This window comes from Hypoxylon trugodes (genome assembly GCF_022578975.1).
Source record: "Hypoxylon trugodes strain CBS 135444 unplaced genomic scaffold F4822scaffold_4, whole genome shotgun sequence".
In the NCBI taxonomy this organism is placed as follows: Eukaryota; Fungi; Ascomycota; class Sordariomycetes; order Xylariales; family Hypoxylaceae; genus Hypoxylon; species Hypoxylon trugodes.
Window position 1 is genome coordinate 3,268,645 of NW_026250019.1, and position 27,747 is coordinate 3,296,391.

At 46.3% G+C, this 27,747-nt stretch overlaps 4 protein-coding genes across 4 annotated transcripts; 1 reads left to right on the forward strand and 3 right to left on the reverse strand.

Moving 5' to 3' along the window:
• Positions 1–676: 676 nt before the first annotated feature.
• F4822DRAFT_229632 (alpha/beta-hydrolase) lies at positions 677–3,261 on the forward strand. The gene is made up of 4 exons (XM_051454108.1): positions 677–986; positions 1,067–1,258; positions 1,420–1,564; positions 1,756–3,261. Exons 1-4 carry the CDS (start codon positions 828–830, stop codon positions 3,120–3,122), a joined length of 1,863 nt encoding a protein of 620 aa, XP_051315992.1. The 5' UTR covers positions 677–827; the 3' UTR covers positions 3,123–3,261.
• F4822DRAFT_229645 (adenine nucleotide alpha hydrolases-like protein) lies at positions 3,262–6,788 on the reverse strand. The gene is made up of 2 exons (XM_051454109.1): positions 6,738–6,788; positions 3,262–6,679 (listed from the first exon to the last, which is right to left on the reverse strand). Exon 2 carries the CDS (start codon positions 6,068–6,070, stop codon positions 3,401–3,403), a length of 2,670 nt encoding a protein of 889 aa, XP_051315993.1. The 5' UTR covers positions 6,071–6,679; positions 6,738–6,788; the 3' UTR covers positions 3,262–3,400.
• A 746-nt stretch (positions 6,789–7,534) lies between these two features.
• F4822DRAFT_229716 (uncharacterized protein) lies at positions 7,535–9,891 on the reverse strand. The gene is made up of 3 exons (XM_051454110.1): positions 9,781–9,891; positions 9,152–9,716; positions 7,535–8,871 (listed from the first exon to the last, which is right to left on the reverse strand). Exons 2-3 carry the CDS (start codon positions 9,705–9,707, stop codon positions 7,730–7,732), a joined length of 1,698 nt encoding a protein of 565 aa, XP_051315994.1. The 5' UTR covers positions 9,708–9,716; positions 9,781–9,891; the 3' UTR covers positions 7,535–7,729.
• Positions 9,892–25,681: 15,790 nt separating this feature from the next.
• Positions 25,682–27,582, reverse strand: F4822DRAFT_229775 (P-loop containing nucleoside triphosphate hydrolase protein). Its single transcript, XM_051454111.1, has 3 exons — positions 26,865–27,582; positions 26,732–26,814; positions 25,682–26,672 (listed from the first exon to the last, which is right to left on the reverse strand). The coding sequence occupies exons 1-3, from the start codon at positions 27,155–27,157 to the stop codon at positions 25,903–25,905; spliced, it is 1,146 nt and encodes a 381-aa protein (XP_051315995.1). The 5' UTR covers positions 27,158–27,582; the 3' UTR covers positions 25,682–25,902.
• Between the last annotated feature and the right edge of the window lie 165 nt (positions 27,583–27,747).

Consider the following 27,747-nt stretch of genomic DNA (forward strand, 5'->3'; position numbering starts at 1 on the left):
GCTAAGCCTTTGCCCAGAATGAATGAGTAAGCAGCTTATATGTAGGTGAAGAAACGAAACTGAAGATCAGCATCGTCATCTCTCATCTTCCCGGATACAACCCTTGTCTGATCTTCAACTTATCACATCATACGCTTCAGCTTAAGTATCGACACTAAGATATCTCCATTTTTATGGAAATTTCCGAGATTTTCTAGAATGGAAAACTCGACATCCGCTGTCTTCTTTATTCTTTTCCCTTTGTTTTTCTATCTGATGAAAGGCGTTATGAGATCGATTGATACCCCGGTCTTCAACCTACGAGCTGCTGCGGGGATCGTCACCTCAATTATGCAGCCTGCGATCCTCCTCCCGCTTGACCTCGGTAACATTGTAACGTCGCAGGGACCTATGTACTCGGACGCATAACTAAGCTGCTAAGCCGTACATCTCATGGTAGCATGTAGCGTGAAAGCAGTGAGACGGATGCGGAGAGAACAAGCCTAGCCTGTTATTGTTTACACCGCAGAATCACACATTGTCGATTTCCCCGACTTGCACTTATGATCCCTTGCTCGAACTTGAACTCGTTAGTACGGCTCGTGATTCGATTCCGCGGGGTAAAGGAAGAGGAGTTATCACAGCGTCGGGGTTAGGATTTTCTTTTATATAAGATTGAGTTGAGCGAGGCTGGATATTCGGATGAAATCTGAATCTGGGGAAAAGCTTCTTCACTTACTTGCTATTTGAACGGACCTAACCTTACCTACCGGACTAAATCCAAATCATATTTTCTCGCGGCAGATGAAAAGTTCGCATATCATATTTGTTGTTTTGAATGCGCCGCCATGAAGCTGAACAGACCCCTCGCCAAACGATGGCCCATCTACACGCTCATAGCCATAGGCGCTATAGTCGTCATCCTCGTCGTGGTGATAACGCCCGTGTTGGTTCTCCGGCGGGATCATGAGAGGGATCATCAGCAAGCAATCGAAGAGGCCAAGAGGGTAAATATTTCCCAGCTTAAATACACCCATTTGTCCGACACGTTTATAAGACAAAGACAGACGCTAACGGGTAGTTGCAGACGCCATCCAACCAATCCAAGGCCCGTGTGAATCTAGGTTATGCACAGTATCAGGGCTCGCTTGTAGGAAGTGATAGTGGCGTCGCACAATACCTTGGAATGAGGTATGCGGCGCCGCCCACGGGCGAGCGTAGGTGGAGAGCTCCGGTTGAACCGGAGATGGATAACTCCGGAGATCAGGTGGCTGATACCGTATGTGTTTTTAGTCCACCCCCTCTTCCTTTAGCCCGTTTCTTGCTCCCTATTCTTATAGCGCCCCCGACCCCGTGGTCATGGGTGTGAGAGAAGAAGGAAAAAGAAGGAAATAGGAGGAGGTAGAAGTCTATCAGCTGGCTAACACGACGAGAATCTAGTTCGGTCCTATCTGCTTGGGCATATCGGAAACATACCCGGACAATGGCGCCGAAGATGAAGATTGTCTTTATGTGAACGTATGGGCGCCTGCCAATGCCACATCGGACTCTAAGTTGCCTGTATGGTTGTTCATCCAAGGCGGTGGTACGTATATCTACACACCTAATACACATCATCTATATGAACCCAAACTACTACGATCATATGAAGAAATGAAGACAATAAAATAAGAAAATATTTATATAAAGTGTTCAAATTTTTTCCCTCACCCCTTTTACCCCCGAAAAATCGATCTAACCTCATCTACCACCTACTCACATCAATACTCCAAACAGGTTACACAAAAAACAGCAACGCAAACTGGAACGGCACAACCGTAGTCGAGCGCTCAAACCGTCAAATCGTCTTCGTAAACTTCAACTACCGCGTCGGACTATGGGGTTTCCTAGCCAGCGACCGCGTGCGCGCCAACGGTGACCTAAACGTCGGCCTCAGCGATCAACGACAAGTCATGTACTGGATAAAACAACACATATCCCAATTCGGCGGGGACCCAGATCACATCGTGATAACCGGCGCATCTGCCGGTGCCGGGTCCGTGGCTTTGCATATGTTGATTTCGCATGCTAGTAACAAACCAGAGGATCGAAACCTATTCGTAGGTGCGGTGGGAGAATCCGTGTTCCTACCCGCACACCCACGAGTCGCGGATCTAGAATGGCAATACGACCGCGTCCTCTCCTCCACAAGCTGCAACTCCAGCACCGCCGAAGACAGTCTATCATGCCTCCGCTCCCTATCCACCGAAACCCTGCAAAACACCGCCAACATCCCATCCCCCTTCCCCAACCGCGCCGGTCTACCCTTATTCTACTGGACCCCCACCATCGACGGCACGCTCCTAACCGATTCCCCCACAACCCTATTCTCACGGGGTGCCTTCACTCCGGTACCCATGATAATGGGATCCACAACAAACGAAGGCACAGTCTTCGCCTCAAACTGCAATTCCAGCACCGACTTCTCATCTTTCATACAAGATAACTACCCCCTCCTAACCCCCACCCAAGCAACCACCATAACAACGACCTACCCCGAAAACATATCCACCCCCCTCCCCCTCCACGGGCCCTGGTTCCCCGCCGCTGCCTCCGCATACGGTGAAGTTACATTTATCTGCCCGGCAGGTCTAGTCCTAGATTCCTACGTCTTGCAGCAAAACTCATCCTCCTATTCCTCTACCTCTAATAATACGACTACAACACCCCAAGCATGGAGCTACCACTACGACGTCTTCGACGCCAGTAACTCCGCCTCCGGACTCGGTGTCCCGCATATCTGGGAATCATGGGCGGTTTTCGGTCCGGATAGTATATCCGGAATCGGAGGCGGACCGGCTAGTTATTATACCTCCGGCTCGGATGGCGCGGCGGCCGTCGTTACGCCTGTTATGGATTACTGGATCTCGTTTGTGATCCACCTTGACCCGTCTGTGGGACGGACGGATGGGGCGCCGGTGTGGGAGGCTTGGGGTAGTAGTGATGGGAGTGCTACGTCGGGGAATAGTACAGAGGGAGGTGGGAAGAGGTTATTAATACAGGAGGGCGGAAATTTTACAATGGAGACGGTGCCGTTGGAGCAGCGGCAACGGTGTGAGTTTTGGAAAGATTTGGCGCCGGCGCTGGAGCAGAAGAGGATATGATGGGATGATTGGTATTTAAATAAGTGATGTTATGATAATTACGTGTGAATATGTTATGGAGATATACTTGCAAAGAGGATGTCGACGATATCCTAACACTTACGAATTAAAGAAGAGATGTACAAATCACAACGCGTACATTTATTTGACTCAATGAGTTTCACACCATAACGAATAAACAGTTGGCAACGCTTGCTCTAACACATATCATAGCTCATTCGTAGATATCTTAGATAGATTTTTGTCTATCCTACCCTTTAGTTACCCTATACCTCTTTTCAAAGCTTCGCCTTAGTCCACTTTGTCTCGAATATCGACACCACATCCAAAGTACAGCCTAGCGAATCCCACAATGATCTGCAAGGTATGATCCCCCCCTTATCTGATAATGATGATGGATCATTAAGAAGATCGAATGATTCAGGGTTGATGTACGTGAGTTTTGGCTTTACCGCTATTGCAGCAATGAGATAGTCTTCATTAGTTTGTGCGCTTTCCGAAAGTTTCGTGTTCGCTAATAGCCCAGTCAGGGAACCTTTCACAGCTAAGGCAAAGCGGTTTGCAACACCATCAAAAGATGTCCCCTCAACTCTTTGGTAGGTCACAACAGTCTGAACAAACACGTCGCTAGTAGAGGCCTCGACGATGGTGTGGTATAGGATAAGATCTGCCGATAGACTTGCAACAGTATGCATGCGAATAGAACCAGGGTTTACGTTGGCAAATCCTAGATGTGCGTGCCACTCAACACCAGCCGACCGTGGCAACTCTTCAACTTCTACCGAAAAGACAAATGGCACTGGCCTCCGTGCTATCACATCATCTTCATCAAAATCCTTCAACACCTCCCAATCAGGGAGGCTTGGTCTTGCAGCAGCTTCTCCACTATCATCATACGTCATATACATAGGATTATATTTTCGATCCCAAAGGTCCGGCCCTTCGTCGGTGTCGGCCGAAGGACCGGGACGTGAAGTTGTGTGTGCTGTTTCCCATGCCGTGGCAGCAAGTAGGGCTCTATGACGCGCCTCTGAAGGGGAAGATGAGCGAGGGAAGTATGCCACGGCACTGCTCCACCACTGAACCTTCATTTCGACACCAACGCGCCAGAGATGCTGCAACGCGAGGGCGTTTTGTAGCGGGAGGTTACTTTCCTGATTATTCGACGGCACAGGGGGCAAAATCATAGAAGCGGGTATCAGTGGTATCTGCCCTGCAATAGATACCGCCAGAGATGAATCCGAATTCGCGCTCTGTTGTTGCTTTTGGTCATCACCGCCTTGACCCTCATCTTCCGAAAGAAGCGGATATGCGATGGCCTGACTATACGGGCCAATATTAGCTGGTGCCCAATACGATCGCGATTGGACGTGTAGACCTCGTCTATCCTGCGGCCTCATTTGTGGTTGCACGGTGAGGAGAATTGTTATGTCGGCGCTTTGGGGTAACATGATTTCACCACATGAGATCGTTACCCGAGCAGGTGGGTTTGGCTCACGGAACAATGCACCATAGAGCTTGTTGATAGTTGGGAAGTCCGCCATCCGCCGGAGCGCAATCACTGAACTAGTGATAGCTGTTGGGGATAAAGAGAATTCATGTAATCGCTTACTGATCTCGTCAACGATACGTGCTGTCTGATTTTCGACACTTCCCCCGTATCCAACAAAGACCCAATTCTCGCCAGAGGGGTTCGAGTTGACGAGCTTCAACGGCGATAGGCCCAACGATAATTCATCGGAGAGACTCATAGAATTCACATTCAGTTCAATATCGCCGCGTAGCGATTCAAGAACGACCGAGAACCTCGAGTTAAGCAAGTTAGGTATGCGAACGCCAAGATCATCTATTTTCTGGGACGACGCATTCGCATCCGGCTTCATCTCAACCTTAGCCTCAGGAATGCTCAGCCATGCACTTCCGCCACCTTCGCGAACAACCTTCTTGTCACCATCACGAACCACAATACGGCCCTTAAACAACGCAGGCGGTCCATCGACAACAAGCGTCTCGAACTCGCCACCCTCTCCCAGCACAGCACCCCGACCGCCATCACCTCCAAAACGACGAAGTGCACGACGGATACGCGCCACAGTGGCTTCGCTCGCTACATTCTCCCACAGAAATTCCTCTCCTAGTCCCGCGCTGGCTACTTTCACGATGCGCGCCTCCAGCCCCATCGTTGCCATGTCACGTAACAACTGTGCATCATCGTCGTTATTACCGGGCCCTCTATTTTGGAGGCTAGTCGCGGTTGCGGCGGGATCTGAAAAAGGATTAAGAGGAAGTTTGGGGAACTGCCACAAGAACGCGAGCGGAATTAGACCGAGGCGTAAGGCGACGGACTCAACTCGAGTCCGTTGGTACGTCGATAGTATGGCGCCCGTGCAGATGGCATTGACCTCTGGGTGAGCCTTGAGTACGGAGCGTAATAACGGGATGAGGGACTCTGTCTCATCCTCGTGCTCATGTTGTCCATCAGGGTCCTTGTAGCTAATGCCATAGTCTACCGCAGTGCCCAGAATAGGCTGTCGGAACAAAGGCAGCCCCGTGGCCTGGGCGTACAAGGGTACGACCTGGTGCCCCACGGTTTGGTACATGAAACTGTTCAGGTCGGCCTCATCTTCTTCATCGCCGTTATCATGCTTGCTCGTTTCCGAAGATGGGCCGCGCTGCTGCTGGGGTGTTACATTGTTGTCGGAGGATATCCCAAACGTAGTGGTGCTAGCACTATCGATTTCGCTTCTAAGATTATCTCCAACTTCAGCTCTGATATTAGTGGCAGTATCTTTACTAGTCTGGGCAGCGCTGACCGCTCTAGTCGGCGGATAGAGATTGGCCAGTGCTATGACGCGATGCCCATTTACCAGACAGTGGAGAATGGAGTAAAAGCTATCCTTCCCCCCGGACACCAGAGCGACGACATTTAGAGGACCGTCTGCTGCCATGGATAATTCGGTGCTAGTTTGGGGAATTGACACCGAAAGTCTCGGAGAATAAATGGAAGAGAAAAAAAATGTATCAAATAGTCGTCCGATCTAGTGGCGAGTCATCATTCACTACCGAGCGAGATCAGTCTAGACAATCTCGACTTTGATACGGCTCGATCGCCTCACTTTTTTTCGTCGCTCTCGCTATATCTCAGCCGATCCTCGCGTGTTGTGTTCCGTGGAGTGGAATATTTGAAAATAGCGCTGGAGTACTTTTGAGCTATCGCCTGAAGTACTAGTATAACTAGTAAAGAGATGGTTAGGCATAATCTATAGATATCTCCATTTAGGGCCGCGAACAAGCGAATTCATGCGGATAGCTTGAGAGACGGCGCCGACTTGGCGGAGTTTCGGATGATGGAAAGACAGCGGCTAAGGATTCTAAGATCCAGCTGTCACCGCCGTAGTTCCGTTAGAATGATATGCGTCCAACCACAGTATATACACGTGTAGGCAAAGATACGAGCTTCTCTCCACACGCTGATTTAGTATGATTTAGTGGTATCTTTGGTGTTGTGTACCTAATTGAAGTTATACTTGTAGAAGTTGTAGTTTTTTGAGTTCCGCCTTAACGTGCGTAAGCTTTTGGAGACACCACTGAAGAAATGGCCGCGGGTCCACTGACTTATTACCTAATATCTGAGGAAACAGCGACGAAATGGTCAAATAACATCACTTAAAGTTTAGCTATGCATTTAGGAAAGAGCGCTTATTCCAAGGAAACCTCTAGTCGTTAGATGTCAATCGAATTATGTCATTGGGTTAGGTAGGTTAGGTACCTAGATACTTGAGTATCTCTATTCAATGTTCGATGGATTACGAGTTGAATTATTGTCACAATTACAGCATGAAAACAGGTAAGAATTAGTTGGTAGCGGCGCAAAAAAAACAACCATTGCCTAGATCAATTTCCTATCTTTTACAGAGGTATAATGCTGAGAGCTATCTTTCTTGTGACCGGCACAGCCGTGAAAGCAATCGCAATAAACGAAGTCTGGAAATAAACCGGAGTAAAGAGAAAACTAGACACGCGAAGATGGATTTTCAGTGAAAGGTTCCCTTCAACTACATCCTTCACTATCCCCTCTTCCTCTCCTTTCCCCCCCTTCCACTGAACGTGTCCTACGACTAGAACGGCTGTCCTGCCCCGCCCTGCCTTAGAGATTACAACGAACGTAGAGAATAAGCCGCCGAAAAAATAACTGGGGTGTATTGCATTGCTTTCCATGGCTGAAGTCCGCCTCTGTATGGTATGTTCAAATAATCCGCCGATCGCGCCTCATCACCAAACCGTTATATCCCTAGAGGTGTCGCCTTGCCGCTCCCGTGAGCTGATTTTTTATGTCGTCATGATTGGAAGAAAAAATGGGGTGTTGGTCACAATAATGGTACAAGAAGACAAGTCGATGCCGGAAAATCAAAGTGCAACTTTTGTGAGTCCTCTCTACCTAGGCCTGAAGACCTGATCCACGTATAAAAAGCCGGCGGCTTATGTCGAATATGTTTGTATGTGAAAGTCATTATGTCATTAACGGGCGTACGCTGAAATCCCTCGTGGACCCTTTGGCGTTGTATATCCGATTATCTTTAATCCCTCCCGAGGAATTTCTATTGCTTTTAATCCGATCGCTTGCGCTTCTTCTTGTCCTGGCCTTCACTAGTTGACTCGTCGGACGAGTAATCACTAGAGCTGCCGGGAACTTCGGAAGCGACCTGGAAAAGCACCTTGCCAAAGTTGGCGTAGTCCGTCTCGCCGGATTGCATTAAATCAAGACCCTCCTCACTAGGGTCAATTATGTTCATGACGATAGCGCCGCTGCCGTGAGTTCGCGCGTGTTGAGATAAGTTATCGCTTCGGGAAAACTTCTTACCACACTCATGGCACTCAAAGGGTTTCTCCTGAGTGTGAAGAGAGCGGTAGTGGCGCTTTAGGTGTTCTTGTCGGCGGAAACGGCGGTTGCATAATTCACAAACAAATGTCTTGCTGGGATCCTCGGTCAAAGATTGCTTGCGTCCTCGGCGATTCGGAGGAGCGGGTGCAGGTGCACCTGCCACATTCGAATCCGCAGACGAACCAGCATTGCTGTTGTCTTCTTGACCTTCACCTTGCATTTGCTGCTGCTCGTCGCCCTCGGCGGTGCTGGCATCAGCGGCGACATTCATGATTGGCGTAAATTTTCGCGATTCCTTCTTTGATCTCTTAACCTTCTTATCCTTGTGAGAATCAGGGTCTGCGGAGCAGCTTGAAAAGCTAGTTGCTGCACAGGATGAGTCGTCGGCGTCAAAATCACTTTCGCCCAAGAACGACTCGTGACCAAGTGATAAGGTAGTAGAGCAAGTGTCCGATCGTGATCTCTTCACGTCGGCACCAGATTGCTCACCAATGTTAACTAAACGGTTGACGAAGTCGTCCTCTGATTCTAGGTCGGAAATATCCTCAAAGTTTGGCAATTCGTGGTGAATCTCAGGGTGGAACTCAAAGGTAGTAGGCAACGATTGTTTGGGGACAGCTTCACCCCTGAATTCCTCCAATGCGACAGGGGCGGAAAACTCAGGCGCAAGAGTGGGGTTAGCTACACCGCCAACAGTCAAATTCCGAGGATCGCAGAAGTCCACGTCTTGCTCTGATGCGACGGAGCGGGCATAAGGCGATGGAGACGGGGACAACGAAGGGCAAGAAGCGGGCGAAAGAAGATCGCTGGAAATGCTGGTGTTAAGCGAGGGAGCGTTGTTGTCTGCTGACTGGGATTGTAGGTAAACTGCGTCGAAGAAAAAAATAAAGTTAGCAAATCCCCAATTATCCCCTAAGCTTTTAACATAGATAGGCAGATAAGCGGTGAATTTTAAGCCAATGCCCCGCCAATTTGCACTGAAACTCAATGGCCCAACTCCACCTTCCTCGTATTTTTAGAACTTTTTAGACAATCTCCATTCCCAATTCCTTCCAAGATTCATAAAACGGAATAAAACAATTATCGTTTAAGAATTTCGAACTCAAACAACCAAATAAAAATAAACTGAAAATAGTAAAAAACCTACCAGGTGTTAATGAAGGTGATCCACAACTAGCCCAATCCAAATTCTCTAGATGTTCTGGCATCGTCTCAACTTCGGGCTTAACCATTTCGCATCCATCTAATCCAGAGAACATCGGGTTCAATGGCGTTGCTAGCATATCGTTTCCATTGCATGGGCTACCCATTGAGCTTCCCGATGTCGATAGTGGCGGCGTAGCTGGGTAGTAAAAGCTGTCGTTTTCACCAAGCTCAGTCTCGAGCATTAACTTAGGTGGTTGGCTTTGCATTATAATGACCGGTCGTTGTGTGGACTGAGGCGACGCCATGGGTGTGACATTGCTGGGGACACCGTTGAAGATCTTGGTTGGCACTTGTTGCGAGCAAGACGAGTTCGGCCTCGAGTAGATCGGCGTCGATGGTAGTGTGGGCACAACAGGGAACACTTGTTGCTGTTGCATCTGCTGGAAGCCCGGTTGCTGGCTGAAGTGACCATGATGCCGGTTCTCTGGGCTCGGGTCTGGTGTGTAATAGAAAAACGACGTAGGCCCCATCTGCGAAGCTATCATAGTGGGATCCATTATTGTGACCTTCACCACCGTTACTTGTCAGTCCTATGGATGAGTGACTCATATATCCAACCCGAGAACTAACCTGTATGTTATGCGCCGAGGTTAAGCTATTTCGAAGGTCGCCGATTCTCTTTGGTTTATAAATTAAGTATACTGATAAGTGTACTGTACAGTGAGTTGTTGGGCGATTGGCCTAATGATGGTGGTCTCGGTTCCCGGTTGTCTGAAGGAATGAACGGTAGTCCTGGTATATGGTATACCCAAAAAGACTATCTTTTAGTTGCTGGTGACTCGGTGTAGTATCGTGTTATGCATGAATCTGCTCTCGACTATGAACTCCCAAAGTATTATCGTCAAGGTAAACTGGAACTGGGCGTTGGAAGCAGGTGATATGGTGCAATTTGTATACTGTTTAATGAAGGGCAGGAAGTTCGAGATCGAACGATTCCAAAAAAGAAGTCGAGTCACGAGAAGAAACAAGAGAACCGGTAGGGTTATGAAGAAGAAAGAGAACAGACTCTAAGTCGACGGATATGTCGATCACGGACTAGGTAAGAGAGTAATGAACGTGGTTGAAGGGAACCTTGAGAGGATAATGTAAAATAGTCGAAGCCCAGCCAGATCAACGACACCCAGATAAAAGTCCATCGATAGGCACTGGAGGGCCTGCGGGTGGAATGGGAAAGGACCCATAAGGAACCCACCACACCCAAGGACACCCATGTATGTCTCACTTGGGGAAAGCTGACAAGGGGGCCCTAAAGATGGTCCTGGTCGGCTTGGGTCGACAGGCCACTGGCTAACCTTGCCTACTGCATGTCTGGGGCAAAATGGAAACATGAGATGAGTGGGTTGTGTCGACTGGTACTATGTGGGCGCAGCCACCGAGCCGATTCTAAATCTGGATAGTGCTTGGAGGGAGATGTTCGAAGTACCACGTATTGGTCGGTACTTCTTTTCTCTCAGGCTACCTAGCTACTTATTTTTTTTATTCCCTTCTCGACGGACAACTAGAAACCTTGTCCGACTGGTCGTATACCTAACTACTGCTACATATGTATGTATGTACTATGTGTACAAGTGCATAGTGCATATACCTACCTACACCTACTACGTACACTAAACTCCGTTGGTTTGTACGCACGCACGCGCAAGCATACGACACCTTGCATATCGCCTAGCCATCTCTCAGAGACGATACGGGCTCTCATGCAGAACCCGAAAAAAGTAGTGACGGTAGGAGAGCTGCATTTGGCAGCTTGACTAGGATCTTGTTCGCTCTTCTCCTTGAGTTCTTATGTAAATATAGGTGTGTATCTTGGATAAATGCTTTACATAGTATATACGGTATAGTATTGGGTAGGTAACCATCCTTGTTCGTTGAAGGAGTTGTCCGTTGTGGTGTAGGTGTATTGTATGTAGGTAGATACCCAGGTACCTACCTACTTGTTCGTCATGCCTATGTGCTTGCTAAGAGGCAGGTAAAACGTCCTAAACAACTTGTACATAATAATATACATTAGCATGTGAGGTATACAGCACCGTATCTGGCTATTCATACGTTGAGCATAAATTATACACTTACCGAACAAGGCGAGTGAGACGAAGAAGTCCAAACAGTGGTACTTCGGCGGCCTTTCCATGGGATCACTAACCTGTTTGAGGAATTGATTATCGTGGATGGTACTCTGCACAAATTTTCAGGATTTTCTTGGATGGTTGGAACATGCATATTTTCCCTAGGTCGTATGTAAGGTATTGTACAATACACGGACCGCCATTCTTGATTGGTGGGTTTGACCGTTGGTCCACTAGATGAAGCGAACCACACAATTTGCATAATTCGGTCTTTTTTGCCAAAGCACTCGCCATAAGTGGCATCGGTCGTGGTGGTTGTGTTCGGTTGCAACATTGCACAGCCAGTCGCTGAACGCCGTCGACCAGCCCTCGCGCGACGCGGAGTCCTCTGCACCAGCCCATTAGCTACCTAGCCCAGTACCGGACCAGTAGAAACAGCGTGATGGAATGCAGGTACAGCCAGACGGGCGTTGCGCTGCGGATCACATTCGTCATTTTTCAGCGCTTTGGCGAGAACTGATGAGTCTGCGCTTAATTTTCAATCTTTGGGCGGCCTTTCTACACCGTTTATTGGGCTGCGCGGAGATGCTCTATAGCCTAGTTACATATTGTAATGTGCATGCTATTGCCGATGGCGTTCGAATGGGAGGGAGGATACGAGAATAACATATTGCCCGAAGAGCGTGACCAAGCGCAAGAGACAAACAACACAAGACTTTAGTTAGGTGGTGCTGTGCTTAGACAGACCATCTCACTTACACCCACAACCCATATACGTAATGACGTTGATTCCCAGGGATACCTCCAGAAAGATACATGCGGGTAGCCAGATGCCTTCCGTCCTTGGTTTGGAAGTTTTTTCAAACAATCGATGATTGGATTCCACTAATAGGCTGTGAAATAATTGTATGAAGATTTCATTTAGGTGAGGTGAGCATGGAAACATGGTCAGCATGCAGTAAGAGGCAACCTACCAATTGACCACTATATGCCCAATACAACGGTATCGCTATCGTATTGGATATAGGTACGTGTGTAGTCCCAATAAATGAAGACCAATGATATGTATGTTTTGCCTAAGCTGGCCTCGCATTGGTAGATTGAGCAAAGATTAGCTTGTAACGAAGGTAGATTCTTCACAATCTATCTGTTAAAACCGGTTACATTGGATTAGAATTAGAAACACAGGATCAGCCCCCGAAAATTGTGTGAGTAGGCAAATAAAAAATCCTCCAAGACGCGCGCGTTCCTGATATGCAAGCACTCTATATCAAGTTGCTCACGAATGCAACCCATTCATCCAGAAAAGAGCCTAGGGAAGACTATGTCACAGCAAACTGTCGAATCACGACGGGGTCATCTGTTTATGGAACGCGCTACAGACTCTTTTTTCCCTCTACTTTGGCGCGAATATCGAGATGGAAGATGGGGGTTGGCTGCATCTAGGCGTTGGTCTATCCTTATTCTGATATACCTGAAATACTCCGTCCCGATTCGTAATGGTCGGGTCAAAGAGAATATCACATTAGGCACCTCTATACATCTATACATGCCACACACGTTTTATTCCATGCGAGATTACACCCCGCATCACCTGAAAATGTAGATGTGATGGAGAACTTGACGGGTCGCCTTTCGCACCAAAGCAATGGATACGATTTCTGTAGCGCCTATAAAGATGACTTGTATTTGATAGATGATAGGATAGGTGTTAGATTAGAGATTTTAAAGAAAATAGATAGAATATTGAAACTATCGTGATATTTCCTAATTAGGAAATTGTGATAAGTCATGGAACGAATTTAGAGTTTTTACCATCATTAACTTGTCATTACCTGTCATCACTAGTTTATGAGGTGATGAAGCGGGAAAAGGTGGAAAAAGAGTTAAGCTTCTTTTTTTGTCTTTTTTTCATCTTCAATTCTCACTTGCATCACTTGCAAGAAAAGTAATATCGGCGTTAGTCGATCGACGCGTCATGAAGGAAGGGAAGGACGACAATTTTTTTTTTTTTCCACTACTCGTCCCTTGGCTTTTCTCGTACTTCGGACTCTTCCAGCATAGTCATTGGATTAGAAGACTCTAGACTCCAATTCCTTCCCAACATCCGCAGTGCGGTTCGGGATCTCTGCAAAAAAGAAAAAGAAAACTGAAGAAAAGGAATACTTTTTTCTTATTTGTTGGTATCTGCCAACGTGGGCGTCTCGTGTAATCCACGAGCATCTTCATTTCTCTCTGTCCCTCAGTTTGCTTTGAAAAAGCTAAGCCATCGCCAACATTATCACCAACACCAAATCAAATCACGCCGCTCTTCATCAGTTGATTTCCAACATATCGGGTCTTCCAATATTGAATCATAATCGTATTCATCATTGTCATGATATGACGATCATAGGAAAAGCCTTCGATCAACCCAAGCGGTCCCCTCCGCAGGTAAGTACTTGCTAAAACGGCTTATCCGGCAGCGGGTCGCCAGTGTGCATAGCGCGCTCTAGAAGCGGGATCGCAGCATTGGTGATACACTCGCCTATATTCACAGTGCCTTTTTTCCCTGCTGGTCCTGGCGTAAGCCAAGTTGAGGGATTCTTATGGGGCTATGCCATGGTACATAATTTCTGCATTATTTCTACAATTTTGGCATTTTACCATTATCCGTTTAGAGCGTTGTTTGGGTACCATTAGCATCCATCGGTTCGTTTCATTATTTTATCGTGCATGTTAGTGCTCATACTAATGCATTGGTATAGCACTTTTTATGTAACAACAGTGGACGTATGTGGACTTGTACATACATTAATACACACTATACTGTGTATGTATAGTCCATGTAAGGACGGGGATGTATACATAGACTAGTACTACATACGTATGCGTCCTCATGTATATGTATATGCATTAATGACCCATTTTGTCAGTACTGCATTTTTCATGTTACCGTACCTTGAATATTGCTACTATGCCATGTATGCCATGCACGTATGTAGGTACTAAGCGGTGGAGCGGCCTTCTATCGGACGAGAATCCCGAATCAGGAAGCTTATCATAGTCCAGACGATCATTCCACCGCCAAAGGTGCCTAGACGACTTGCTGGGACCTCCGACTTTACAGGGTATCCATAGCAGTTCCGTGGAAGGCTTCCGGCTCGATAGACCTCTAGCGAGAGGCCTTCTAGGTAATTTGCCTCCCATTATGCGGCCTATAACCCGGCTCCCACTGTGCTGGAAACAGGAATACGTCAGGGTGGCCTGTCAAAGGGGAAGCAGAGAAACAGAAGAGGTATGTACTACCTGTTGGGAAGTACATGGGCTTCATACTTCCAAGATTCTCCACACCAATCGCACCTCTCTCGGCCTATTCCTCGACCCGTACCTTGCATGCCAATTTTGTGCCTGCAGCGTTCGTCCTGCAGGAACAATGCAGAGCCGGCACATTATTACTATACAGAGTAAAGTATGGTAAGTCGGTATGCAGGCAGGTAAGTGAACCGGAATTTTTACCAGTCAAAAAAAAAAAAAGATACGGAGAAAAAAAACCGAAACCAAGCCCCAAGCCCCAAAATGATACTTCACTGCATTGCGTGGAACTTCGCCTACATTTATCAAAATGCATACCTAAATAAAAAGATAAAGGCGCAGGATAATATGCGGACTGCGACCGTCTGTACATAACCTGCAATCCTCTTCACACATGTTGAGAAACCCGACAGGCCGATCTGGACAAGCATATACGCAAGTATTGCACTGTTCCCCAGCATTACAGCATTAACGACAGTGGAACTTCAAGACCCTGAAATGGTAGTACATTGAATATGTACACCTATACCCACAGCGCGGAAAAGATCCAGAACACTAATTCGCCAGCAACAAGTTTTCTTGTAGCACCTGAGAAGTGACAATCTATGGTATAAAGGCCCGTGACATCCTGAGCAGTTCTCAACCAAGTAAGAAACCCGTAATGAGGGAATTTGAAGAACGAGTGGCAAGCTTTCGCATTTCCGCTCAGAACAGCAATCATTTACCTAGCTTCATTACATAGTATGGAATCTATACCTAGATACGTTGGATGCCTAGCTCCAATACATGCGCCGATGACAATGCCAAAAGTTTGGCCAAGGATCTTACTGTGAACAATCCGTCCCGTCGACATGGGCTGATGATCTATCTTTGCGTTAGAAACTCCACAGTAGCATCTTCCACTTACCGGTCCCAGCGTCTTGGAACGTACGATACCAAAGCATCAATATCAACCATCATGCGAGGTCTCGAGCCCTCAATTCGCGTTTAGAGGCTCGAAGACCTGGCCATCGATTGCCACCCCGAGTAGTAACGATTGTCCAGCTCTGGCAGGAATACCCGTGAGATATTTTCCCTACTGAATCCGGAAGAGGTTGGGCGTCCTTTCTCAACTCTATCCACCCAACCCCATTCGAACTATCTGCATCTTCTCAACTATTACTCTGTACTAGTGAGGAACTTAGATCCTATACTTAGATTGGGGTTCTTAAGATTTCATCTCCATACATCCGAGATCATTACACACATTTGATTTCAATTCCCTGTCAAAGGGACATGGGAGGAGCTTAGATTTGTCTACGGGCCGTTTGGAGAAGGAGCCGCCTTCCGCACCCGTTGGCAGAAAATACCTAGATATGTCGGCGACAGGGGCCAAAATAGGAACAGTGTCGTTCCCTTCGAACTGCTTCCCCCAGATTTGCGAAATAGTAGGAATTTCCGCCACCAGGAATCCCTCGACGAGGAGCCCACTTCATGTGATAGTGCTTTGCCGAGAGCCTTCCAGGTCTTTCAACACATTTCGCGAACCAACTCGAAGTCAAGAACGCATCTGGTTTAGCCTGGGCCGGGAGCCCTTGTAAGATGCTGTAGCAGGTGTGATTCTGGAAGATCTCGACAGTTTCTCTCATACTCTTGGCTTCTTCACCGGCAATTTTTGGGCCAATAAGCTTTGATACCGGCTAGCATGTCAATGTGGGAAAGCTGCCAGGTACCTTGAGGGCCCTATCAACGCCATACTTAGTGTAAGTACCGACTAACTCGGGACCCTTGATGAAAAAAGTTGTTTCTTATTCGGGCCTTCGGCGCATCATTTACAGGGAAAAGCAGTAACACAGAGAGTGGTTGCATTAAGAACGTGAATCTCCAAACATTTGATCATCACGCCTTCGATATTGTGGTTTCTGGTAAGCCAACCGAGAGGCTCTACTAAAATAAAACGTCGCGGTCTGATATGCTGTTTCGAATTACACAGCCCTCGCGGTACGTAATGCTAAACATCAAACCTCATCAAACAATCTGATACATGATACATGATAGATTCCGTGGAGGCCGTGTACGCCTGAATAGGTAAGCAGCCAATAATCGTCATTTACTCAGTATTGGAACCAATACAATTTACATTTCTCCGTTAGTAAGAAACGAAAATCAATCAATATCAATAATAATATACGATAATAACAAAAAATAATAAATAATAATACGCTATGTAACGTTCTCGCCAAGGTGATAGATAACCAACCGTTAAGAACCAGACCGGTTCGCCAATGCTTGCCACGCCGCTATCTATTCCGTAGGTATCTATCAACGAACTTAGCACCACACAGATCTAAAAATGGTCTTTGTCGCCGCAATGACCTTACCTAATAGCTATCCGCGGAAGAAGGGAAAACACGTTAGGTAGATTGTGTTATAGTTAGTTACCATAATAGCATTAATAGCATCAAATATTAAACAGAGAAAGACTAACATTAGAGCTAATCAATGTACTCCGCAAAGAGAGATACCAAGAATATCTATACTAAGTCTTATTGGTATACAACTAGTGGTAAAGGTAATGTCGGGGCTTTGCTGCGAAAGTAGGTGTACCAAACATATCTAAGATGAGTACCATTGATGGAGGTAGGTACATTGGAATTGTCAATTATAACGAACCAACTAACAGTTATCCGCAGGTTAGTTCCAGGGCCTCTAGGCTACAGGGTACACTATAAGCTAACTGGTTAGGTACATTGCTATCCTATCTTCCCCGTCGATATTTAGTCCCGCTAATGCAGAGCCGGTCCAATTGGCAATGTTCCGCTGTTTTTTTCTCGAAAGCTTCTCGCGTTTCAGAGTTTAGACCCCATTACCGTTACGCATCCCGTCCCACTTTTCCAGCCACCAGTGGGAAGCTATCGCTATCTGTTATCCATTATCCATAAGCGAGGCGAACAACTTTTTAGTTAACTTATATGGTAGCATTGATAGACAATTATGAAGTCTCCAATTTTCATTGCATAGCATTCAACCCACTTGGAAATTCGACCTCCATAATTTATTTTTTTAGTTCTTGTGTTACGGTACACCAAGTTTTTTAGGCCCCGCTATTAGCTGTTTAATTATCTAACCACGGGTCTCAAGCCCTGCCTTTGCCTTTTTCACACCTATCACTTACCCATACACCCATACCTAGCTAACTTACCCATTACCATAATTACCACTCTGCCACTATCGTCCCAGTGCCACAGGCACGGATACTTCCAAAAACTACGATAGAATATTCCAAGACCTCCCTTGCCTCTCTCACCTTATTTTTTCTTATGATCCTGGAATCATTGTGGACTCTCACCGGGGATTATTACACCCTATAACCTCTTCAAGTGGTATCCCGTCAAAAGAGACTATCAGTTCTCACATCTGTTCGCATGAACCATGAGTCCACACTAAGAGAACGCGGCCCGAGCAATGGGCGACTTAGTAGACGGGGAACATCCGCTTGGTTATAGCACTTGGAAATCTTATTACCAAATTGCATCTATTCAGACCACTCACGACATCCTCCGGGAAGAAAACGTGCTATCAACCATGAGATAGATACCCACCACGTAATGCCTTACTATAGTACCGTACTCAGTGCTCAGTACTCCGTACATTACACTATATGATACTGTACTTGACCTACTTACACCTAGCAGACCTAGGTGCATAAGCTACCTAACATAGGTACTATACCTAAACCCACTAATGCTCACTGCCAACATCGTACGCCTCAAACCCGACATTTACTTATTTTCCCACTACTAAAAGCCCCGGAGGCTTCTTCTAACCCGAAAAGAAAAGAAAAACACACTTTCCCGCGCCATCTTTCGGATATGTCGATCTTTCCCACGACGATCTTTGATCCAAGTTCCAAGTTCCAACAGCCTTTTTGTTTTCTGCCTTTTCGCTCTCTCTTTCTCATTCTCTTTTCTTTCCTTGCCTCTTACCAAGTCCACGTTACCCGGCAAGTGCCGTCAGGGTTCGAAGTGTTCAGAGTATGGGATAAGGGTAGATCTTCATCTCCCATACAGCGGGCAACGGCCTCCCGGTAAGGTACAAGCTTCTGACACCACCCGTGGGGCCGTGAACCCGCGACGGACGAACGGTTGCCTTAGATCTCATCTCGTGGGGTTTATCATAAAAGAAAGGATTCCGATAATCCCATTAAAGCTAATCAAATTTTTTCTCTTACTACTTATTTCGCGTACTATCAACGCTGGCGAGGCGAACAGAGCCTCACCACACAAAGCGCACAACCCTCTTCCAGCCCCCAAGACAATACGAGTTACATACATGCTCTTGTTTGTGTGGAAATGAAACAGAATGGTTGGCAGTTCGCATCGTGTTTAGTGGCGATTTTGTCTTAATTCCCTCCAACCTCTTTTTCACTTCTCTGATACATCAACGTTTCATTGTATTATATCGTCGATGTTGAGACTAAACTCACTGACAACGCCCTCGGTCAAGTGTTGAGGTAAGCGTAGCACTAAGATATGTACGTATGTTACATGGCGATGCTACCAATAGCAATGCCATTATTGGACCAGCCAGTTCAATTTTTGGTACGAAGGAATTAACTAGATAGTCTCCCACGCTCCCATTTGCTTAGAAGCATTCACCTAATTGACTTACTCACCCCACGTGTTCTCCCACTGCCTATCCATCAATGCCTGTTAATAATTGCATTCTATTAAGAGAAGATGAGACTAAGATATTTCCATCTTGGAGGAATACTTGGAGTATACTGCCAACGTTAGATGACCTTCCTGATACAATTTTACCAGCAGCTACGGGCCGAACGGATGACGACACTTGACCCAAGGCAAAGTACATTGTAATGTACTCTTATCATCAATGATGAATTTCGTCGTCTATGACGCCTAGGCAAAATGCTATTGGACTCAGGTCCGCGGGACCTGAGACAACGCGTACGCACATCTCATACAAGTTACACGGCGGCTGGGGGCTAGATATGCTGTGAAAGCTACCAAACCAAACAATCCGGGTGAATAATAATCTACTATGACCGGAAAATTCAGAGGCAGTTGCCAATTGTTTCTTCTAAAGCATCAAAGTGCATGGTCTCAAACAAGAAGTTTGCAGCGCCCGCCATCCTCAAAGACCAACATGTTTCGGAAGCGAGGCCAACAGTTCCCGGAAGCCTCCACATACACTTAGGACTATGTTCAGTTCGCAGCATTGTTTGACGCGGTTCGTTTGGATCGCTATCCGCATCGAGGCATGTATCTGGAATTTTGGATACCTTGCGAAATCCAAATATGGGTTATCTCACTCAGGACAACCCCATCTAGGGCTTGATTATTATGCCTGTTCTGCTCCCCCGCTCGAGATTCCCCTACCGACGCGGGATCTCCGATCAAGCCTAGACCAACGCCCTCAACAACCATGATGAACTAACCTGCCTTGTTCGTTCGTCGGAAGTCTTGGAAGCATGAAAATAGGATTCAGGGCGACGTCACTGACCAGAGTGGGGTTTTGGGGGGAGGGAGGGAGGTTGGAGAATTGATTGAGGTCGAGATTTGTCGTCGAAACGGGATCGCATAAACACTGTAGGCGCAGTCACCCTACGAAAAAAAGATAAAGCAAACCACCATTCTGGCCTTCTTCTTACACCCACGGTCAGACCGTTGTCAGACTGGGGTTAGAATTAACCTTCGAGAGATGACGAGATCGCGGGATCTTCCCGTGCATTGAGTAAAAGCCGGCGAATCAGCAGTTGAGCGCCTCTGCCGTCTAAGCACTACGATCCTTCCGTCTCTTTCGTGTCAGCAAGCTAGGCCTGTTTTTGCCTTACTAATTGCTTGCCTAGAATTATTCTTTCATTTTTATTTTTTCTCTTGCAGCTAAAATGTGATTGTGTCGCACGTGGGAACAAAAAAGGTACGGCCTAGCTGCTGTTCTTTGGCTGGCAGGATTTCGGTACTACCCATGGTTCCATGTCGTACAAATATGCTTTGCTTTGCCGTGGAATCCGATCTAGTAAATAGATGCGGAGGGAATCTGCAGGTGAGCTGATCCAACGAAAAAAAAAGACGAAGTTCGAATGCGGCACAGCTAGCCAGTAGGGTATCATCAAAGGAATTAACGTCTGTAGGTATGCTTGCTGACAGTATGTATCTTGATCCTTCCTTGGACCCCATCGTGAGATTTTTTTTCCTTTCGGTCTGTATGGAGTGCATTATCTACTTCGAGACGCCTTGTACGCCTATGGGTATATACGGCCTAGTGCGCTTACCCTCTATTTTGATATACCGGCGTCTTAAGAGGTGTTGTGGTTTATGAATGCCGTCTTATTGGTTCATATTGCTGACATTCGACCGCTTTCGATCATCACCAAAATCCCAAGCCAATCCTTATCCTCCACTCACACTTTACGCCTCTGCTTCTTCCAAGACATGACCTTATGCTGTTATAAGCAGCTTGTAGCAGAATTCGGTAGGTAGATAGGTCGACCAAGGAATCCTACGCTGTCTTTTTACTGGTTGGATACTCTACGATCGAATAGATGAGCAAGCAGGCAGACAAGTAGACGACTTATCGTTGCCTATCCTATCGTACGAAACCTAATCTACTCAGCCGCGGCGAGGGTTACATTGGCAAGGCTACTGGCTTGCTTCTCTGCTTACTCCGTAAACCGCCGCAATTTGGCGGGATTGTCCTCCGGCGTACGTACGATCACGTATCGAGAAGGTAATTCCTTTATCTTATCACAGGGTATGAGTTTTAACCTAACCTTCTGTTGGGACAGTTGCCGCGCCGCCGAATCATCATCATCATATGGATTTTGGAGGAGCCGTATGTAAGCTAGCTATGTCTTAAGCAGGTGTTCTGATTTCTAAGAAATAGATAAATTAGGTAGCCATCTTTTAGGCTTTTGGTCATCACTAATTGATCCATATATCATCATCATACAATTGGTTTTTGCTATTTGTGAATGATCTGCTTCCTACTAAACTGATCGACTGACCACTTGTTATTCCTAGGTGCTGATAAAGCAACGCTATTATGCCAATGAGGCTTCACGACGCGTAAGGGCGGCTGCCACTAATGTTTTTTCTGGTTTTTATTTTCTAAGACTTTTTTATCTTTTGGAGTTTCTGACGCGAGCAGGGCTATTTACAAAGATATGTAGGAATATAGATTAAATAAAATTCTGAACGAGACATGTCAAGCTTACATGCATGAAAGCTATGGGTCACTATGTAGGTACGCACATTCAGGGGCTTGGCGCTATGTTCCGTTGGCGTTGGGGAGGATTATAGCCAGTTATAGTGAGGTAGGTACTTAGATTAGTGATGTGATGCTCTATATTATAGGTGAAATAGGTCAAGAGGTGGGCGGTGCTTCCAGTGTTCCCACGAGTCAGATCATAGCTAATCGTGGGGATATATCCGATGCTGTGAAACTTGATTGTCGCGACTGCTGGCGCCATGATTTACTGTATGTACCTACTGCAACTCTGTACATACCCAACGTAGGTACCTAGATAGGCCTACATATAGGTATGTTAGCGAGTGGTTTATCTTCTATCGTACCGTACCTTGGTCTTTTATGGTGATCGTCAGTTCCTGCACTTCACTATGCTCGATGTACCTCCCAGCTGAGATACAACTTGCGGCACCGTTCCCCGCGTTCCTATCCAAGATATACTGCTTTGTCAAGATGGCCGCACCAAGATTGTGGCTTACTTAAACGCCTATTACCGACCCATCAGTAGCTCTTGTCCTGATGATCCTTTCTTCTCACCTCGTATGGTGGAGTTGGTAAGCTTGAAGATTGTCGTTTCAGATACTATCCAAGATAAACCGATCATTATTATGTTTCATGATGTGAGTTTGGTAGGCTGTCAGATTGCGATAGTAAACAGTGGTTCGTTTAATTTCGCAGGCTCGTAACTTGTCGTCATTCTTGTAGAAAGTTCTGACATATCGGATATCACATAGCATTTTCCCAAAACAATTTGCGAAACCACCAAAGTAGCCGTCTGCTTACATATGACGTACAGAACTCACTACCAAACCCCATAACCTATGGCAACAGTACCTAGCATGAACCATATGTTCCTCCGCTACCGTTGAAAGACCCCCATCCTATCCTATCCCCTTTTTCTTGGTTGTATCCCGCTTGGGCGGTCAAAGTTCCGCGATGCATGATATTGTTGCACGATATGTGCAAAGCACGCCGAATCCTACAGTGATAACTTCCTGCATAGATACTGCAGAGAAAAAAAAACGCTCCCCGGAAGCCACTTTCAAGGTCCTTGATTACCCCGACTTTGCTAGCATCAGGGGTGAAGCGAGAAGACATGCTCCGGTTCGTGCCGAGCACGAGGTGAAAAAAAAAAGACAAAGAGCACGAGTAGCACGATACCCTAGAGTGATCATGTCGCAGTCTTGATTATCTTGGTATTACCTAGGAATTGGAAACCGAAGTAGCACGAAATCATGGCATGTTTAGCGGTCCGACAGCGAATAAGCCATAGCGTCGACAAAATGCTCCAAATTCTGGGTATCACAACCCCCCAAAATACGAATTGGATTCCCAAATCAACCCAAGGGGTCTAATAAGTATTTCTTTTTCTTCTACGTGAGGGGGGAAAATAGTTCCCGTACCTTTATACGCCACGCGTCTATCTAATTAGTCCCCTAGATGATCAGAAACAACGTGCGCGTTAGCGTCCGTGGGTGATGAGCGCGGGAGCAAGACGACGGAGCGTATACCGCATCTATCGTAGCCGCGATGGGGATGATCAAGTCTTGACATCACCGAGCCGACGTAGAGATCATAGCCTATTTGCTATCTCCGAAGATGGCTTTTTGTTTTTTGTTTTTTTTTTTCAGCTACGGTGGGCAAGATCAAGCGGATATTGCCTGGGAAACCCGGACGGAACACCCAGTTAGAATGTATGTAGGTCTCGTGTCTAAGACACCCGCGGCGCCTCCAGAAAAGCTTGTTTTCGGGCTCGATGGGCCTCGTGGCGTTCGAAAATCTAGATGGCTACGTAGTTTGATGGGCAAAAATAGGTTGGAGTTGGAATTGAGACACGATTATAGCTAATGGGACGCCGGTCTTAGACACCTCTATGCACGTTTCTTTCCCCCATCAAAAGCCCCGGGGCACAACTAGTGATAGATTAATAGTTATGTACGCAAGGAGGCATAAATATATTTGTGAATGGCTGCACTTAGGGTATGCAACGTAGCCTTTATCGTCTTGTCTATCGATATCATAATCCGGATTCCGTTCCCCGGTGTTCCCACACACCGAGACAAAGACGTCGGTTACTTTTCGCGCGGACAATATTATACGGATATGGGATTGTCTGGAATTCTAGTAATATGTGATACCATATGATACGTATGTCGGACTAGTAAGTTAGTTGGATGTATGTCTCGCTGTGGGAGGTGATGCATTAGTGAGAGGCGTGTGTCCTAGCTGAGTATGATACATCACATACGGCGGCGAGTTTCTGTTCAGCTAGGTATTGTCGGGTCGGCTGAGGCTGTATGTATCCCCCGAGAGCTCATTTTTTGACGTGGTGTTCGTTTTTATAGCCTCCTTTGGTTCAACCTAGAGGTGTAGGACCATACACCGGCCGTTACGTGCGTATTGACCAAAGTAGAGATGGCCAGACTAGCTACAGCCATTTTTATGACCGAATAGATATGAATCAAGGCTCTATGATCTACCCACCGAGCGAGATAGTGCCGTAGTATGCATTCTATATGGGGACCAAAGCCTAGCGACACCAGGGGAACGAGGGGTTGAGAGTAAATGGAATTTGAAATTCGGCTCCGACGATCTAACATTCAGGATGTCCTAATAACACAGAAAGTGCACTGTTGCATCTCAAACTACACTTCAAAAGTGTCAGTAATTTTGGCTCTCAAATGTCTCACCTCCAAACTCTGGCCTTGATGATTTATATCATTTAGAAGTGCGAAATGCGCTTTGATCTTCAACAGCCGTCCTCCCCTAGCAATTTTAGGTCTATCGTAATAGATTGCGCAAAAAAATTAGGGGTTCTAACGATGGCGGCATTGGAGGTTGGAAACTACCTGACCCCCCTATTTCACCTTGCTGGCAAGTCATTCAGCCAGCCACGATTTACACATTTGCGAAAAGATGGTCGGGAACCGCATTGATCGCAACTTCTGAAATGATACAGTATCATTTATTGTTTGTGGTTCGGAATTCCACAATACCTTGCCGTCGCATCGGACGTAGCACGAGAAGTACATCGTGGAAGGGATTTTACCCCTAGGTATAAGCGTGCCTCTACCATCCCCGAGACGTGCAATTTTAATACGAATCGCGCGCAGGCTCTTTAAAATGAAGCGGATAACGTATATATGTTGATTAGACTCAAGAATTGATGTTTTAAAAAGTGTAAAACGATGCATTCGAATCGATGACCTTAAAAAACTACAAAAAAATTGTTTGCTTCTCTTTGATTAAGCGTGTCATCCTTAGTGCAGGGGCCATGCTAATCTTCTCTGTATCGTTTCAAATTGACCAAATGCCCGAAGGCAATTATTGCTACAATTACTAGGGTATATATCTTTACTTTAGGCCGTAAATTACCCGACCTACCAATAGAAATACAGCAAACAAATTTCTCGTGTTATGATTGGATTGCCGTAGAGTCGTACGTACCCAGGTACTTTACTGTGTAAATTGATGCCAAAAGACTTACAATATTTAATGTTCCATGAATTGAATATAAGATGTTCTGGCCATCGCATCCATAGAGGAAAAAAAGATGTCTAAGGTTGAGATTGAAATTATGGAGTCGGCTCTAGGACTCTTTCCATTCTACTCCACTAGGGTTAGAACCCCTAAGAAATTCTACGTATTTCTAACCTAAAGTATCATGTATGACCTAATCTATCTTGGGTTACAGGAAAACTGCCATTCTCACTTGCTAGCGTATGAGAATAACAAGTCTACTAAAGTAGTTCAGAGAGTCACGGCGAGAGTTTCGATATACCCGGAATCTTATTGGGATTGAGAGCTTGTTGGCCTGGGGTGATTGGGGAAAAGGAGGGGGAGGGGACTGCAGTTATAGTTATATGGCACGAGATGTTGGGTGAAAAGGATTGATATGATATATAGCAGGTATCGTACTAGGGAATGTCAGCTTAAATTCGCTAACTGTACAGTTAGTTTTGGTATAATCCTATCTAGCTGAAACGCTCATGGAATGGTGCAATGAACTAAGTATGTAAGGTATATCAATATATCCATAACCCGTATTAAAAGCGATGCGGCGCTGAATCCTGTATCTAGATGACTACATGACGGCACAGGAACCCTTGTTTTCGAGATAACTGATCCTTTCTTGCATTGACGCGGTCGCCTCCTGGTTCATTCGCCTCTCGTCCGCAAGTGTCTTGTTCATATCTTGAATCATCGCATCATAGTGCTGCTTGAGGGCAGCTATGGCAGCCTCGTTATTGTCAGCCGCGGACTGCCTCATCAACTCTTTCGCTTCTTCGAGTTCTTCGCGATGCTGCTCCTTGAGTCGTGAGATCTCAGCCATGATCTCCTTTCCTGCCAATGTATCTTTGAGCGGCTTGTGTTGTTTGCCTACTTCCTCTTGCAATTGTACGTAGAAGGGCTTGTTCTCCAAAAACGAAGATGCGATGCCCCTGGCTGACTGGGCGGATCCATTATGACGTGAATACTTGGCACCAGCTATCATCAAGAGATTCCAGAACTTAGTCTGCAGTTCCTTTTCGCGACTCTCACTCTCCTCTGGGGTGACCCTGTCCCACATGCTGGTTGTTAACACTACATGCTCGAGGTTCTTCTCCCCAGTTAGTTTTCGGAACATGGCGAGGTTCTTCGTAGCATGGTGAGTGATACGATTTTCAGAAATAGGGTGTATGTAGATGATTCCCGACAAACGCATGCGATCGTTATATGCGGCCTTTAGATAGTCGGCGATCATCTCGAGGATTTCAGTATCCGAAAGGTATGTGTCCGAGAAGCCAGGGGTGTCAACAAAGCGGACGACGCGGCCGTCAATGACAGTCTCAGCAACTTGTATATCTTGGGTGCCTTTTGAGTATATTCAGTCAGTCATAAGTGCAGATTTCAGCGTGTTAGTTGATTCTTACATGAAGTAAGGCCGTGACCTATCTTGAGGTCTTCCCGTCCAGTCACCTTTGAGATAAAGGTCGTCTTTCCTGACCCGGTCATACTATAGATTGTCAGCACACTGTCCATCCTAATATACATAATAAGTCGTACCCCATCACAGCTATTAATGCATCTTGCTTGGTCCACTGCTTGTATATATTCTTGAGGTCTTCAAACTGGCTGGTAGGTTTGTTTTCTTCTATATGAAGATTAGATATTGGGATACGCGGGCTATCGGGAGCTGGGCCTGGGACATTGCCGTTTGCGGGATGCCTATGCTCTTCATTCTGAGGTCGTTGAGGTTGTTGAGGTCGGTCTGTTTCGGCCGTTTGAAGAGACGCTGTTGAGTCGTCACGGACCTCAGCTGAGTCAATCACGACGGGTTCGCTATCGATTCTCGTCATTTTGTTGGAATTTTAAGATAATTTGGCCAAGTTTCTGCCTTTTTTCTTGTCAAGAAAATGAAATGTTTTCGACTACCCAACGTCTTAAGTAAGAACTTAAGAATTTAGAAGATTTAGGCAACGATGTATATACCTAAGGCACCTACCTATTGTGTTTACCTTTAACGCCACTGGTTAGGGTTCGCGTTTGCGCACATATGAATATATGACATGTAACCGGTGAAAACGGGCGACCTGCATTGCTATGGCCAACACGAGAACTCGGGTGTTCCAGATAAACACTCCCAATGAAGAAGTGACTGGCCACGCGTAGAATACCGATAGGTCTTTGCAACAAAGGTATTCTATGTAAATGCCTGGATTGCCTGGATACTACTTGCATGTGGTAGTATTACCTAGGCATAGCTGCCTTGTCCAATTTTCGTTTGACAAAGGTTATCTCTAATCACCATCAAAACATGCTAGGTTTGGACACTTTTATATGATATATCATATCCAATGTACAGCTCCGAGCTCCGGGGTGGGGGTGCAGAAGGGAAAGGAAGGGAACTTGCAGGAGACAGGCTGACAGGGAGCTGGAGGTTGGCTAA

Excerpts from the sequence above, each read along its gene's own strand:
- F4822DRAFT_229632 (XM_051454108.1), top strand. The coding sequence starts at position 828 with ATGAAGCTGAACAGACCCCTCGCCAAACGATGGCCCATCTACACGCTC. Across the intron at positions 987-1,066 it reads CAATCGAAGAGGCCAAGAGG|ACGCCATCCAACCAATCCAA; the intron begins GTAAATATTTCC and ends GGGTAGTTGCAG. Across the intron at positions 1,565-1,755 it reads GTTGTTCATCCAAGGCGGTG|GTTACACAAAAAACAGCAAC; the intron begins GTACGTATATCT and ends TACTCCAAACAG.
- F4822DRAFT_229645 (XM_051454109.1), bottom strand. The coding sequence starts at position 6,070 with ATGGCAGCAGACGGTCCTCTAAATGTCGTCGCTCTGGTGTCCGGGGGG.
- F4822DRAFT_229716 (XM_051454110.1), bottom strand. The coding sequence starts at position 9,707 with ATGGATCCCACTATGATAGCTTCGCAGATGGGGCCTACGTCGTTTTTC. Across the intron at positions 8,872-9,151 it reads ATCACCTTCATTAACACCTG|TTTACCTACAATCCCAGTCA; the intron begins GTAGGTTTTTTA and ends TCTTCGACGCAG.
- F4822DRAFT_229775 (XM_051454111.1), bottom strand. The coding sequence starts at position 27,157 with ATGACGAGAATCGATAGCGAACCCGTCGTGATTGACTCAGCTGAGGTC. Across the intron at positions 26,815-26,864 it reads GCATTAATAGCTGTGATGGG|TATGACCGGGTCAGGAAAGA; the intron begins GTACGACTTATT and ends GACAATCTATAG. Across the intron at positions 26,673-26,731 it reads AGGTCACGGCCTTACTTCAT|GCACCCAAGATATACAAGTT; the intron begins GTAAGAATCAAC and ends TATACTCAAAAG.